The sequence below is a fragment of the Caloenas nicobarica genome, chromosome 17 (assembly GCF_036013445.1).
Source record: "Caloenas nicobarica isolate bCalNic1 chromosome 17, bCalNic1.hap1, whole genome shotgun sequence".
Lineage (NCBI taxonomy): Eukaryota > Metazoa > Chordata > Aves > Columbiformes > Columbidae > Caloenas > Caloenas nicobarica.
This window is the reverse complement of record NC_088261.1, coordinates 4,297,849-4,312,879: the sequence shown is the minus strand read 5'-3', so window position 1 is coordinate 4,312,879 and position 15,031 is coordinate 4,297,849. Positions and strand designations below refer to the sequence as shown.

Below are 15,031 nucleotides of genomic sequence, written 5' to 3'. Positions count from 1 at the left end.
AAGTGCACTTACCCTGGGAGCTGCTCTGCCTGCCAACGGGGGGGTTCAGCCCCGTTGTACCCCACAGCCAGCACGGGGCTGCACGGCTGCCCCCCACCCCAGCTTGGGGGTCTGCTGGGACAGCCGAGGGAGTGTCTGTGAAAAGTCACCCAGTGCCACTCTCCCTTAGCCCCTGCTCGCACCCCCGTGCCCCGCTTGGATGACCCCCCTTGGCAGCGCTGCACCCCCTCGTCCCGGGCACTGACCCCGAAAGAAACCTTATGTCAAATGGTGCTAACCCCTGCCCCCCCCGCCCCGGGCTGCTCCTCCTTTGCACATAGGGGGCCAGGGGCTGCGGGGGGGGCCAGGCTCGCTCCCCTGGGACTTTTCACAGCTGGTGGATCCCCCCCACGCACCCCACAAGCGACGTCTGGGCCAAGGCTGAGGGAGCCCGAGCAGCTCCGTCTGCTGCCAACACCAATAAATGCTCTTTAATGTTTGTCTCTCTCGGCCTCTCTCTGCCTGCACCGGGGCCATGCGGGCAGCGGGGTGCAGGCAGAGGCCCCCCCGATGTGGTGGTCCCATGTCCCCGGTACGTGCCACGTGGCCACAGGTGGCCGAGCCCTTTATTAAAAGAGGACCCAAGAGCAAAGAGCTGGTTGGGAGCACCCAGCGGGGTGGATGATGGGGCAGGGGGAGGCAAGGCGGGCAGTGGGGGATGTAGCACCATACCCAAGCACATCCTGGCCGGGGGGGCCCAGCAGCCCCCTTGTCCTGGGAGGATGCTGGCACCCAGCTGGCAGGTCCTCAAGGAAGGATGCTCAGCAGCCCCAGCCCACAGGTACCAAAGCGGGACCCCCCGGGTTATGCAGCGGGGTGCTGATGTGCTGGGCCACCCCGTAAACAGGGTGCAAATGATACCAGGGGAGGTCAGAATCCAACCCCCTCCCTGCAGCCTTGGCTCCTGGGGAAAGAACACGGCTCTGGGCTCCTGCCCTCTGCGGAGACTTGGCTTTAATCCCTGGGGGGGCCAGGGCAGTCCTCGCCCTGCCCGTGGCTGCCGCGCTAGTCCGTGCCATTGGTGAACTGGCAGAGTTTGTTCTCCAGATCGGAGATGCGCTTCTCCTGCGCTTGGACTGTCTCCTTCAGGACACGGATCTGCTCCAGCACCTCCTCTAAGGCTGACTGCTGCAGGGGGACACCGGTGGGGTCACCAGGGAGTCCCCTCTGGCCCCCCGCTCCCCGCTGTGGGGACAGCCCCACCACGACGTCCCCATCCCCAAGGGCACTCACGGAGAAGTCAGAGTCGCAGGTGGAGTGGCTGCGGCGGGGGCTGGGGGGGGGCTTGTTGTCCAAGATGTTCTTCTTGACCACCTTCAGCTCCCGGTTCTTGACGGGGACGTAGCCGTCCCGCAGCGAGATGAGGATGGGTTCCGCGTCCTTCCCTGACAGCCACTCATCTGCCTCCAGGGCCGGCTCGGGGCCCGGTGTGTCAGGGTACAGGTCATCCTGGAAGAGGTCTGACTGCGGGGAGGGGAGATCACGGTGAGACAGGGTGTCCCCCCAAACCCCAGACCTCCCACCTCCCCTGGGACCCCCGCGGGCTCACCTTGCGCGGCACCGTCATGACGATGGGCTCGCACTTGCGCTCGTGCAGCTTGAAGAACCTGCGTGGGACACGGGTGGTCAGGGTCCGGCTGCCCCCCCAGACCCCTCCACCTTCCCCCAGAGCCCCCCCGGGCTCTCACCTGGCGATCTCGCACTTGCTGACGTCCAGCCCGCGCTTCGGCATGAAGCCCATGCCCCGCTGCGGCTCCTTGCTGCTGTAGGTGTTCAGGTAGTGCACGTAGGGCGCTTCGTCCGTGATCTCAAAGTACCGGATGCTGCTGTCACCCTGTGGGCATGGGGACGGGTGTCAGCCGGCCTCGGCACCCCCAGGGATGGGTTGGCATGGAGGGGATGCACCCCGGGGGTGTTACCTTCCCGCAGAGGTAGACGATGCTGGAGTCGGAGTCGTAGAAGGGCAGCAGGACCCCGTTGCTGGTGTCCATCTCCTGCAGGGCGATGGGCTCCTCAAAGTTCTTCTGCAGGGCCAGAGCAGGGGCGGGCGGTGAGCAGTGGCCCCGAAACCCCCACCACGTTAGTCACACGCGTTAGCCACAGCACACTGCGGGGACGGGGCTCGTCCCCGCCCGGGGTACACATGCCCCCCTGCCCGCTCCTGCTTACCTGCACGACTGGGTGCACCCAGCCTGCCCCCCGCAACACTTCCAGCCCCCTCCCCACGCCCGGCACAGCACGGCACACTTGGGAACTTGGCATTTTTGGGGAGGTAGATGCAGCAGGCACCCCATCCCGGGGCGGGGTGGGGGCAGAGGGTTTTTGGGGGGCCAAGTTCCCGGGGCAGCACTCCATGCGGCCTCGTTACCGGGTCCCACAAGCCCAGCTCCCGCTGGCTCATTCTGGTAAAGCCCGTGGTAAAGATGTGTCCTTCCCGCGTGAAGATGGCCCGCACGGGCCTCAGCCCTTCGTGGGGGGCAAACCTCTCCTGGGGGGGAGGGGGAGAGAGTCAGCATGGAGCATGGGAGCGGGGGGAAACGAGGGGGTCCGGGTCTGTCCCCCAAAAGAGCTGCTGAGTCCTGCTGCTGGGGAGTGTACGAGTCTCCCAGGGTGCACGTGCTGCTGGAGAGCATCCCCATCACCCGGCACGTCCCCGGCTCCGCGGGGTCCCCGAGGCGGCGCTGGCCGGGCGGGAGCCGCCGTCTCGTACCAGGTCCCAGAGGCCCAGCTGCCGCTCACTCATCTTGCTGAAGCCGGTGGTGAAGATCTTGCCATCGGCCATGAAGATGGCGCGGATGGGGCGGGCGCCGTCGTGAGGTTTGTCTTTCTCCTGCGCCGGCCGTTAGCGGGTTAAAACCAAAGACAGAGACGCGCGGGTGCAGGTGGTTAGTAGGGTCAGGCAGGCACGGGGGGGACCCCACGGTGGGATGACTGGGGGGACACAGCGGGGACACTCACCGCCACAATCTGCTGCTTGCGGGGGTCGATGACGCGGACTTTCTTGTCCTTGCAGGTGGTGACGAGGAGGCTGCCATTGCGGTTCCAGCCCACGTTGTAGATGAGGTCGGCGTGCATGTCCTCCAGAGCCAGCAGCATCTCCCCAGTGCCCACGTTCCAGAGGATCACCAGGTTGTCACAGCCTGCAGAAGACCCATGGGTTGGACATTGTCGTCCCCACGGATCCCACCCAACCCCAGGGATGGTGACCCGGGCCCCCCTTACCTGCGCTGAGCAGGACGTTGCGGGCAGTGGGATGCCACGAGATGATGCCCACTCGCTTGGAATGTCCCTCCAGTGTCACAACCGGCTCTGTGATGTTGCGCACGGGGACGTAGTCGGGGACCTGCCACACCTGGGGGGAGACGGAGACCGGGGTGTGGGGCGGTGGGGATCACCCCGCGGGTGAGCGCTAAGCGGCTGAGGCCCTGGAGCCAATTAAACTCATCGTTAATCCTGGCTCAGCCTGCGGGGAGGGTGGTGAGGAGCCAGCAGCAGCGCCTCCATCCTGGGGTGCATCCCCAGTACTTGGGGTGCTGGCAGGCACACGGAGGCGGGGGTCACACCCAGGGTGCAGCCCCCAGCCACCCGCCCAACTATTCCTGGGTGCTGAGTCGCCGGGGCGGGTATATTTAGCACAAACTGCTGCATCATGGAGAGAGCAGCCGCCGCCAGCGCAAACGCATGGCACCGGGGCTAAAAATAGCCCAGTGACACTTTGCAGGCGGTGAAGGGGGGGGGATGCTCCGCGCCGCCCCCCCAGCTCCCGCCGCCCCCTCCCGCCCGGGGTCCGTCCCCTCACCATGACGGTGGTGTCCTCGGAGGCACTGGCGATGACGTTGTCGTTGTGGGGACACCAGTCGATGTCCAGCACGGGCGCCGTGTGCCCCGTCACCAGCGGGTAGTTCTTGTCCACCCGTCCTGTCTGCAATGTCGAGGTGCTGAGATGAGTCCCCCAGTAGCTGGGGGGGGGGGACCTGCCAGGTGCCCCCCAATCCCCAGCCACCACATGACATAGGCAGGGACACACAGAGGGCCCTGGTGGTGGCCAGGGCTTTGCACCCGCCTCGAAGGGGGAAACTGAGGCATGGGGCTTACTTAGCATGAGGCCCTGTAGGGACACAGAGGGGAGCGTGTCCTAGGAGAAGTTGGTTTTTGTCCCCTCTGGTGACAAGGAGGGGCAGGGAGGGTGTCCCCAGCCCCTCTGCTGGGGTGGGCAGGGCAGACCCCCATCCCACTGGGACTCTCCCTGGGCATCGCGTGTTCCTGGGGAATTTGGGCTGGGGAAAAAGCAGCTGGGGGCTCCCACATTACCTCGGTTGCCCCTCAGACATCGCCCTGCACAAGTGTTGATGAGCATCCCAGGTTGTCCCTGCCTGAGCCCCCACATGAGGATGGGAATATTGGGTCAAAGCAATGCCCGCTGTGAGCTGGGCCACAGCAGCCCCCCCAACAGCCGAGCCCATCACCACGTCCCCTCCAATACATCCCGGGGGGGCCAGACCCCGGCAGCCTCCCTACTCACCTTGGCGAGGGGCAGGACGATGAAGGCCCCCCCGCCGCCAGACTCCACGATAATGGCCACAAACTTGGGGTTGACGGCACAGAAGGAGCTGTCCCACGTCACCTTGGAGACACGGATGTCCTCGTACATCTGGTCAGCCTTCACCGGCTGCCCAAAGACGTGCCGGAATTTGCTCTGTCGCACCACGCGGCGGCTCATGGCTGGGGGGGCGCAGGGTCAGGCCACGAGTCCCCCACACTGGCACAGCACGGAGGGGCTTTTGCCCCCTCGGGCCTCATGCTCTGAGAGAACCCCCTGCCCTGGGCACAGGGGGAAGCCTGGGGACACGGAAATGGTGGGGGATGAGGGTGCAGGACGGTGCCCGATGTGGCCCTGACCCCACAGCAGGGACCGGGGGCAGCCCTGGTGCAGGGGGGTGTGGGTGCTGCAAGTGCTGGGGATGGGCATCCCACAGCTGGAGACGCTTCACAGCTGGGCAGGGACATGGCCGTGTCATGATGTGCAGCTGTGCCATGCCCCACGGCTGCGCCATGCCCCACGACTGGCACTGGGGTTGGCACACAAACAGCTGCAATGGTGAAGTGGGGCTGAGGGGAGTTTGGGGTGGACACGGAGGTGCCATGCACCAGGTCACAGCTTGTCCCCTTGTGTCCCATCCTGCATCGGTGGCCTGAGGTTGCCTGGCTCAACGCAACACGCAGGAGGGAGGTGGTGCCTCCAGCGCTGCCCGCCCCATGCCTCCCCCTGCGGGCACCTGCCCCGGGGCTCCATGTTTGCCACCCACTCTGCCCCCCAAACCACTCGCCTGGCACTGACCCCGGGCGAGGCCTGGACCCGGCATAGCCACCCAGCCCCATGGGCACGCCGGGGTGCAGAGAAGCCCCCCTGCGCTCAGCACAGCCCCAGCGGGGTCTCCAGCCCACGGCCACAGTCAGACACGCTGCCCACAATCACCCACCTCCATCCAGAGCCTGTGCTGCTCCTGGGACCTGCCTGGGGGACACTGAGCCCCTCGGGACCCTGAAACCTCTGGAGCTGGGACTCTGCAGCACCCACAAGCTACTGACCACCCCGGGGACTCCCCTGTGCTCTTTTGGAGCTTCAACCACTGCCAGTGGCCATATCCAGACACCAAACCACAGCCTGGAGGGGTGGACACCACTGCCCTGTGGGGCCACTGCAGGCAGAGGCAGGAGCACATCTGTCCTCCATGTCCCAGCCGGTGGCTTTTGGCCAGGGCACATGCCGTGGCCAAGCCAATCCACATCTGCCCGGTTCCTGGATGTCCCCAGGCGTCCCCATGGCCCTTCAGCACCACCCCTGGCCTGGCAGAGCGGGTGCGGGTCAGAGCCAGGCGCTGAGGGGGCCCAGAGCCCTGCTATTGAGAGGGGCTGGACACCAGCACCACTGGTGTCACCCACATGGCCCCAGGCACAGTCCCCAGCCCTGGGGATGAGTGAGGGGGCTCCTCAGGAACACCCTCCAGGTATTTTGCAGCACCTCATCCATTGCCAGTGCGAGCAGAACTTGGGGTGCAGGCTGGGCCAGGGAGGGGATGATGGCCTGGCCAGCTGGGCAGAGTGCAGGCAGGGTGCAGGCAGGGTGTGGGGTTCAGGAAAGGTGCAGGTGTGGTGTAGGCAGAGTTGAGTGGGGTGCAGGCAATGTGTAGGGTGCAGGCTGGGTTGGGCAGGGTGCAGGTAGGGTGCAAGTGGAGTTGGGCAGAGTACAGGCAGAGTGGAATGGGGTTCAGGCAGGGTGCAGGCAGGGGTGAATCAGGTGCAGGCGGGATGCAAGCAGGGTGCTAACGGTCTTCAGGCAGAGTGCAAAGCAGGGTGCTAACGATCTTCAGGCAGAGTGCAAAGCAGGGTGCTAATGGTCTACAGGCAGGGTGCTAGCGAGCTGCAGGCATGACAGCTGATGGGGTGCAGATGGGGTGTTAGCGGGGTGCAGGCACGATACGGGCAGGGCGCAGGTGGGGTCGGATGGGGCGCTAACAGGGAGCAGGCGGGGTGCAGGTGGGTGCGAGCAGCGTGCAGGCGGGGTCGGGCGGGGTGCAGGCGGGGTACGGGCGGGATCCAGGCAGGGTGCAGGCAAGGTGCAAAGCCCGAAACAGGCAGGGCAGTCCCGCTCCCCGCTCCCCGCTCCCCGGCCGTGCCATTACGTTGCCACAATTGAATCCGCAGCGGCTGCTCGGGAACGACCAGAGGTCACTTTCCAAATATAGCCATCTCCTGCCGGGCGGCGGGCGGCCGAGGGCCCGGGGGGCCCGGGGGGCCGCAGCCCAGCGCCCCGCCATCCCCTCCCTCCCTGCCGGCACCCGCCGCCGGTCCCGGTCCCCCCCGTGCCCCGGCTCCCACCTGCGCTCCGCGGCTCCTGCGCTACGGGCGCGCCCGGCGCTGCGCCCCGCTCGGCTCCGCCCGGCTCGGCCCGGCCCCGCTGCGCTCCCCTCGGCCCGGCCCGGCCCCGCTCCGCTCCGCCCGGCGCCGCTGGGCTCGGCACCGCGCAGTGCCGCTGCCGCAGAGAACAGCTGAGCCGAGCCGGGCGCCGGGGCCGGCACAGCCCCCCCGCGCAGGCACCGGCAGGGAGGGGGGGGCCCGGCCCGGCCCCGCCTGCCCCCGCACCCTGCCCGGCCCCCGAGCTGCCCCCCCGCCCGGCTCTGCCCGCAGGGATGGGGGCAGCTGGGGCACAGCCAGCCCTCAGTCCCTTCCCAGAAGTGGGGGAGGCTGAGGGTGCCCGCAGTGCACAGTGCACGGGAGCCCCTGGCGGGGGCAGGAGCAGCCCCTCTGCCCCCTCCTGCCAGGCAGCATCTTCCTAAAGCATTGCGGGAAACCAAGGGGAGGGCCAGCCCTCAACACCCCCGGGCCACCATCACCCCAGGGGTCACCTCTGCCCAGGGCTTGAGTGGGACACGGGGGTGCTGGGCATCTCGCAGGGCTGCGACCCTTCGATGGGTCCCCCCATACCCTGCAGCCAGGCCAGCCCCGCAGAGGTCACGGTCATGGGCAGGCCCTGGGGCTCCCAACACCCACAGCACCCCGTGGCCTTGCTGCCTCCCGTCCGGGGAGCAATGCGGGGTGCAAGCCCATTGGGGTGAGCCCACATCAGCCCCAGCCCTGTGTAGCGGGATGGTTACAGGCACATTCAGAAGCCAGATTTGGAATTCAGCAGAGCCCAGCCCCGCAGGGATGCCCTGGCCCAAGGGGATTAAAGGATTGTAGGGCTCAGGGACCCGTGGGAAGGGAGCCATGGTTCCTGGAAAGGCAGCAAAGCCCTGGACCCTACAAGGGCACCGTGCAGAGCTGCATGAGCATTGGCTGAGCCGGGCAGGAGGGGGCTGCTGGCAAAAAGTCAGAGGAAAGGTGACATCCTTGCTCACCCAGCCAAAGGGTGGGAGGGAGGGGGCTGCAGAGGCACCCCCTGCCTGCCCCGTCCCGCCATGGCCGAGGCTTACTATGGCCTTAGACGTTGGGGATGGAGTGAGCCCCATGTCCCAACTCCAAGCCACATCCCCAGCAAGTGGAGAAGCCCTGAGAGGCCTTTCCCCAGCCTGTGCTGGGGGGCACAGGGAGGGACAGGGCACCCCAGGGACACTGCCAGCCCCACCATGTCCCTCAGCGATGGCCCTGCAGCCCTGGTGCCCGCTCAGCCCTGGCCTGTCAGGGAGCTCGGTGCAGGGACGGTGAGGCTGAGCTCCGGGGGATTTGGCTCTCTCTGTACCCCCGTGCTCACAGCAAGGCCAGAGGAAACCCACAGAGACCTTTGTGCCACGCTCACTTCACATGACAGGGGACACAAAGGAGCAAAGCCAACTCACCTGAGATGGGCTGTTCCCCAGCACAGAGATCCACTTGGGCCACAATTACTCAGTGCTTGGGTTCAGCTCAGCTCCTGGGCTGGCCATGGTGGGTCTGGTCCAGCATCTGGCTGAAACCTCACATCCCTTTGGAGCTCAAATGCCAGGACCCTCCTCGCAGCTCCTCCACCTGCAGCAGTGCAGGGAGGGCACCCACAGCATGCCAACAGCGGCACACACACAACCCTGGCATCTCCCCTGCTACTGCAGCAGAATCTGGAAGAGCATCTTGCTGGGGAGCACGGCTCCTCGGCCTCTGCACAGATCGCTTGGGACAGGATGGATCCATCTTCACTTTCGGCAGGAGACATGAGTGAACAGCCCCACTCCAGCTGCTCAGATCCTGCTGCCGCCCCGCGCTCCGACAGCGGCGCGGATCACTCACCACCCACAGCCCCGATCCCAAACAGGAGGCAGCGTGCCCATGTCATCTTCAAAATAAAACTTTATTAATTCGGTAACAAGAACATTGAATCTGCACATCAGTGCACAAGTTCACATTTAAAAACAGCTGAGCACATCAGTCATAAAGTCTTTAGGGGGAAAGGAGACAATCCCAGCCACCAAGGAAGATGCAGGAGGGGCAGACAGAACCGCTCCCCTCCCTGTTTGCAACTGCACCGCCAGCCGTCCCCGAGGGGTCACGCTCCAGCACATGGTGCGGCCAGACTGCCCGGCCCTGGGGCGATCCCTACAGCACACAAATATCACATCTCTACACAGGAAAAGGCACTGGCACCTGCTTTTGTGCCAACAGAGACGTCTGCAGCACAGGCAGGCTGTTAGCACCTCTGGCAGCGCTGCCGGAGGGCGACCGAGAGCCCCTGCCCAGCCCGGACCAGTGCCAGGCCAGCGCCCACCTCTGCCCACACCAGCAAGGGCTTGGGGGTCCCTCCCTTAGGGAGAACCGTGGGGTTTTGCATGGAGCTGGGACCAGATTAAGGCAGGATGGGAGCAGGGGACCTGCCACCGGGCCAGGAGAGCTGCGGGGGTCTCGGAGCCTGTGCCGATTCCCAGCGGCTCGCTCCTCCCAAGAGGTCCCCGGAGCAGCCGGAGCTGGGGTGGGACACCTTCCACCAGGCCTTTGCTGGCAAGAGGGACACAGAGCTAATCCCTGTCCCGTTTAACATCCAAGTGAGCCAGGAGCAGCATCACCTCCTGACCCGCTGGGACTGTGCCCCCAAGAAAGGGCCAAAAGGGGAAAGATTTGTACATGTCACAACTTCTCAAGCAGACCGGGCACACACACACACACCATCGAGTGCAACAGAACGCAGTGTAAAAACCAGTTTCACGCACACGCTATCCATTTGTGCAAGGCTCACACGTTACAGTACAGCCGGAGATGGGGCGGGCAAGGGGGGAGGCAATGGCTGAGATATTGTACAGGAGTCAATGTAAACAATAAAGCGTCCTCCGAGAGGGCTTTGCAGGAGACCAAAAGAACAGCTGCTTTGTACAAAAATGCCCTTGGAACAACATGTTTCTCCTAAAACCCCCTCTATCAGCGAGGCCTGTCAGCTGCCCAGCGCCCTGGAGGTGCTGCTCCCCAGTGCTCCGTGGGCCACAAGAAGCTCTCGGGGGGTGGCCACAGGGACCAGGAGAGAGCCACCACCCACCCATGAGCCACCAGCGTGGAGAAGGGACAACCGTCCCCAGGTAGAGAGCTCTGATGCCAGGGACTTGGTGGCTTCACTGCGCCCCCAGCCCGGTCCCCTTCCTGCCACCCAGGTCAGAGCCTCCAGACCTCCAAGGCCTTCATAACTCCGCAAGAGAACCACCTTCCCCAAGTCCCTCCACCTGTCCACAGGCTTCCCAGAGAAAAACCACAGTTGTGCTGGCCCAGAGCTGAGGACAAGGGGACAGCAAAGCACCTCCCCACAGGGGCCTTTGCTCCCCAGCTGAAGCACCTGGACAGCAGCAGAGTATTGGAAAGCAGCAGCATTTCTGGTCTGCACAAAAGAGCCTTCCTATAGGACATTTCTCCCGAGATCAAGCGGGGCAAAGAAACCTGATGTCCTTCCTCCGCCTCTCTTCTCAAGGAAGAAATGATACACAGGGTTTTCCCCTCTCAAGCAAATCCTTGTCACCAGGACAAGCTGCCAGCCAAGCACGCTCCCTCTAACGCAGGACAGGCTTGGTGGCACCCCGTCCTTTCTACCCCCAGAGGGGCAGACACGTCTCTGGGGTCGGGAGTGGCGGGCGGCAGGGTCTGGTGAGGGTTGTGGGGGAGGCAAGGACTGAAATCGTCCTTCACGAGATGACATGAGCCCCTTGGCCTTTCCACACTGCCTGCCCGGCTCCAAAGCCAGCTGGAGCTGGCTAGGAGAAGCCAAATGTTTTTCAGCGTCCCAAAGAAGTATCCAGCCTCCTGGGCCAAGGACTTGGGTGACTTCTAATGACACGCTACTTGACCCAGGATGGGGGCTGCTGGGCTACTCCGGGCTGGGCTCCAGCCTGCAGCTAGCCGGGGTGACAACCTGCCCCAAAAGGGACGACGTGCACGCTGGAGAAGCACAGGCTCATGGCCCCGTGCCTGGGCTGGGGACACACGGGCTCCAGCAGGCAGGGCAGGAGGATCCCTGGGAGCTACAGGAGGGCAGCGAGGTGGGACTACCTTGCAAACTGCTGCAGGCAAGCTGGGGGGCTACGGACACCCCGTCCCCAGGGCAGACACATGCTGCTTCCCAATGCTCTGCAACACCCTGATGCCGTGTGCTCCTCTCCGGCTCAAAACGAGCTCATCCCATCAGAGCCTGCGAGGCTCTGCAGCACCGGCGTTGCTTTCCAGGCACGGCCCTTGCTGCTCCTCCCACACCATGTCCTCTCCATGCTGGGCTTTCAGCAGCTGGAGCCATTCTGCATCTTCACTTCTCTCCTCCCTGAAGTGCAGGTCTGGGCCAGAGCCAAGCACCAGCTCAGACACGCTCTTGTGCTCCAGACCCGCCACGGGGCTGCAGACAGGACCCAGAGCTCTCCTGCCACCGCCAAGTGCCTTTCTCCCTGCTCCGACAGCACCCACACCATTTGCTGATATGCACGGCTGGAAACGAGGAGCTTTGATTTAGCCAAACTGCTCGGGAACCATAAAATACTTTGCTGGAATTTGGAGCAGACCCTTCAAACGCAGGTTCTCTGGGGAAGCAAGAACCTGCAGAATGGCTCGGAGCAGCTCACGGCTTTTGACATCCGAAATGCAGCTTCAAGAGTGAGGGAGATGGGCAGATCTGCAGTCCCCCTCCCGCAGCGGGGTAAAGGGGTTTTCACGCAGGACTGGAGGAGAAGGGACATATTTGGCAAAGGCTGGCATCGAGGCTCACTTTTGGAAAGGGAAGACAGCTTACAATGTCAAATCCACCCCCATTTCTGTGCAGGTTACAATGAACAGCATTGAGTTTGAGTCGGGTGCTTTTGTTTTCCAGTTTACAGAATGCAGTCTTGCCCTTTAAAAAAAAAAAAACACCAACATAGAAACAACAACAAAAAAACTCTATATAAATACCATATAGACAATTTAGGCAAAAAAAAGAAAAAAAACTTCCAGAAAAGATCTTCCCTCCAGGTCAAGTGTTAGGAGTGACAGCAGAGAGGACAAAGCTTTGCATTCAGTAGGGGCAGCATGTCGTGTAACAAAACAGCCTCTGGGTTTGGGAGCGACCAGAAGCGCGGCCAAGGGGAGAGGAAAGTTCAGAGCACGAGACAGGAACGACTTTTGGGCGGAGGGGAGGCAGCAGGAGGGCAGAGGACAGATGATATGGCCATGAACTTGGAAGGCCCACAGCAGTATTCAAGTAATGGGAGGGTTAAAACCCTAATGAGGCATTTGTTTTAAAAGAACACTCTGGCTTTGGGGGTTCTCCTCCTCTCACCTGCGGGTTTAGGGCAGGTGAGGCTCCACCTCACCCCAAAACAGGTTTTCAGAGCCCGTCCATGGGGAGGATTCACCCCGGGATTCACCCCATGTGCTCCTTTTGGGGATGCACCGAGCACAGGGAGTTTCTCCTGAAGCAGCTTTGTGATTGTGGAGTTCCAGTTTGCAGAAATAAAAGAAAGGCCAGATAAAGGGACCTTGGCACAGCCTTCACATTTACAGGGGCTCTCACCCCAACAACCGCCCAGCACCATTTTGAGGCATGGGGAAAATTCAAGTTAGGAGCTAGGATCTGGTTCTAAGCAAAACTCCACCTTGCCGAAGCAAGCCAACATCAGTATTCGCATCATAAAGGTGTTCTTTTAAAACAAACTAACAACAACAACAAAGAACATTTGAGGTTATCCGAGTTATAAAACTTAAAAAAACCCAAACAGTCCTGCAGTCAGAGTCACACACAGAAGAACCAACCCACACCTACATGCGCCAGGAACAGTAAAATGACAATATATATAAAATTAACCAATAAAGTGCATGTTCCTTATATTACACCTGCCCCTCACGTGAACGCAACACCACGGGCTCTCGGTAAGAAATCACAGCCGAGGGCTCAGCATCACATAGTATTGTAGAGGGGATTGGTTGTCCGCTTTTTATCACTGGTCTTTTTGAGCCTCCTCAGAGGGTGAGTTCTGCCGTGCTGCTGCCGGGGGCCGACCGCCAGACCTCGAGCCGGAGACAAGGAGTCCAGGACCTGCACCTGGAGCAGCGGAGGACCCTCCTCGGAGCTAGTCCATGTGGGATCTGCGCTGGAAAACAAACTTTGCTGGCTGGAGCTGCACTCTTTGGCGTACTGAGCTAGCGGCCGCTCCACTGGCTTGCTCTGGGCAATGCACTCGGCTGTTCTGAGCTGTTCCACAAAATGCTTAGCGGGCTCTGGGGAGGAGAGGCGATGCTTTTCACACGGGCTTTCCGAGCCCCTCTCCAACCTTCCCCCGCGAAAACCTCGACCGAGGGCAACGCAGGTAAAAAGCACCGGGTTGGCGTCAGAAGAGGTCGACTCCCTCTCAGATAAGTCGTCCTTGGAGAGGTCCAGGCAGTCCAGTTTGGCCAAGGATGCCGAGCGTTTCATGTGGGAGGGTGTGGTGAGCCCGGCGTGCCGGATCCGAGCCTCTATTTCCTTTGCTCGCTGCTTGACCAGCCCGGGGTTGTTGCCGCGCTCCCCCACGCTGTGGCTGCTGGAGCTGTGGGGGAGGCCGTAGCACAGGAAAGAGATGTCCAGAAGGTCCATGTCTTCAGCGTGTTGGCTGGTGAATTCCTCGCCGCTCAGCTGCCTCGAGGTGCCGGCACCTCCCCTGCAGAGAGGTTTGGGGTTGTCCCTGAACGGGAGAGTCGCGTCTCCCTCAATGCCACCCGGTGTGACCGGCTCATCATCTGTACCCGTGCTCTGCTCAGTGACGCCTTCCAGGTGAATTACATAGGGGTAAGAAGAGCGATGTATGCTGGCCAAAGGCGTGGAGCTCACCTGCGCGGAGGGGGAAGCAGCAGCGGGGTGAACAGATAACCCACCACCTTCCTCACCGGGGCTGCCCACCGTGAAGGTGGCCTGTTTGTGTACCGTGTGCTCCGGCAGCGAGGGATTTACCAGCATCAGAGCTCTGGGACATCTTGGTGCCTTCTCTGAGCACAACGAAGGATTCAAGTTTTCATCTAAAGACGGGACGGCTGTGGCCAGCCCGCCCTGCTCACAGCTTGTGTCTGCAGACTTGATCGTGGGAGTGTATTCAATGATTTCGATTCTCTTTGGGAGGTGGGAGGGCAGGGATGGCTCCTCCATCCCATCGAACGAGATCACTGTCCTGCGCTCCTGTGCCGTTCCCTCCTGCCTCGTGCCAGGCTCTGCGGGCAGGGACTCCTGCGTGGGGGACACGAGGGGCACAGGCAGCAGCTCCTCAGTGCCCAGATCCTGCGTCTTGTCACCGTCCAGAGCCGGCTCCAGGGACGGTTCCTCGCTCTTCCCCCGCGGCAGGAGCTCGGCAGTGGGAGGGTCATTCCTGGAGTTCTTGCGGGTGGGTAAGACGCAGGCTGGGGACGTGTGCTGGTGCTCTTGCTCCTGCCTCAAGCGCTCCTCGAACTCCAGGGTGGCTCGTCGGACGGAGCCGGGGCACCACTTGGGCTCAGGGTTGATGGAACCACAAGGCTCTTGCTGCTCCCCCCCAGGGCTGCTTTCCTCCAGGTCAGATTTACCAGAAGACGGCTGCAGCAAGGGGGCAGCTTCTTGCTCAGCTTGCAGAGGGTCCTTCTCCTTTTCCTGGTGTCCAGCACAGGCTCCTTCACTCTGTTCCACCCTTTCTGATGCCCAAATCACCTCCACGGGCAGGTCGTGCACCGTATTCCTCTTTGGTGTCTGGATGAGGTTGGCTGAACCCTCTTTCTGCTGGGCAGGTCCTGCTCCCTGGTTGATTGACTCGATCTCTGTGATAATTTCCTTCACAGAAATGGCATTTTCCGAGTGGGATCTCGTGAGATGGCCTGGGGCAGGCAGCTCAGGGACCTCCTGCAACACAGAAACGGGAGAATTACAAAGTGGACCAGTTGTGCCGATACAGAGCAAAGCGCAGTGGCTTAAAGGAAATGGGGTGCACATCCCCAAAGGAACAAAAAGCACACATGCCCGTATGTGGTGACAGACTGCAAGTACCACGATCACTAATGTAGAAGCAATATTGTCTCTGGGACTACACTT

The 15,031-nt window shown here is 62.4% G+C and overlaps 2 protein-coding genes across 6 annotated transcripts in view; both read right to left on the bottom strand.

The window, feature by feature from the left end:
- Positions 1–443: 443 nt before the first annotated feature.
- CORO6 (coronin 6) lies at positions 444–7,274 on the bottom strand. Of its 3 annotated transcripts, none has more exons than XM_065647496.1 (11): positions 6,919–7,274; positions 4,562–4,878; positions 3,839–3,961; positions 3,262–3,391; positions 2,998–3,179; positions 2,408–2,527; positions 1,959–2,063; positions 1,728–1,873; positions 1,589–1,646; positions 1,273–1,503; positions 444–1,167 (listed from the first exon to the last, which is right to left on the bottom strand). In XM_065647496.1, the coding sequence occupies exons 2-11, from the start codon at positions 4,757–4,759 to the stop codon at positions 1,045–1,047; spliced, it is 1,416 nt and encodes a 471-aa protein (XP_065503568.1). In that variant the 5' UTR covers positions 4,760–4,878; positions 6,919–7,274; the 3' UTR covers positions 444–1,044. The 3 variants fall into 3 exon arrangements, with proteins under 3 accessions (XP_065503568.1, XP_065503569.1, XP_065503567.1); XM_065647497.1 differs by having other exon boundaries at positions 444–1,164; positions 4,562–4,761; XM_065647495.1 differs by having other exon boundaries at positions 4,562–4,761; positions 6,919–7,273.
- A 1,567-nt stretch (positions 7,275–8,841) lies between these two features.
- The window catches only part of SSH2 (slingshot protein phosphatase 2), an 88,978-nt gene continuing 82,788 nt past the window's right edge, over positions 8,842–15,031 (bottom strand). For all 3 annotated transcript variants that reach the window (XM_065647410.1, XM_065647411.1, XM_065647412.1), the window contains one exon: positions 8,842–14,842. In XM_065647410.1, coding sequence (XP_065503482.1) covers positions 12,902–14,842 — 1,941 coding nt within the window. In that variant the 3' untranslated portion in view covers positions 8,842–12,901. The remainder of the gene's footprint in view (positions 14,843–15,031) is intronic.

Excerpts from the sequence above, each read along its gene's own strand:
- CORO6 (XM_065647496.1), bottom strand. The coding sequence starts at position 4,759 with ATGAGCCGCCGCGTGGTGCGACAGAGCAAATTCCGGCACGTCTTTGGG. Across the intron at positions 3,392-3,838 it reads CCGAGGACACCACCGTCATG|GTGTGGCAGGTCCCCGACTA; the intron begins GTGAGGGGACGG and ends GTCTCCCCCCAG. Across the intron at positions 2,064-2,407 it reads AGCTGGGCTTGTGGGACCCG|AAGAACTTTGAGGAGCCCAT; the intron begins GTAACGAGGCCG and ends CTGGCCCTGCAG.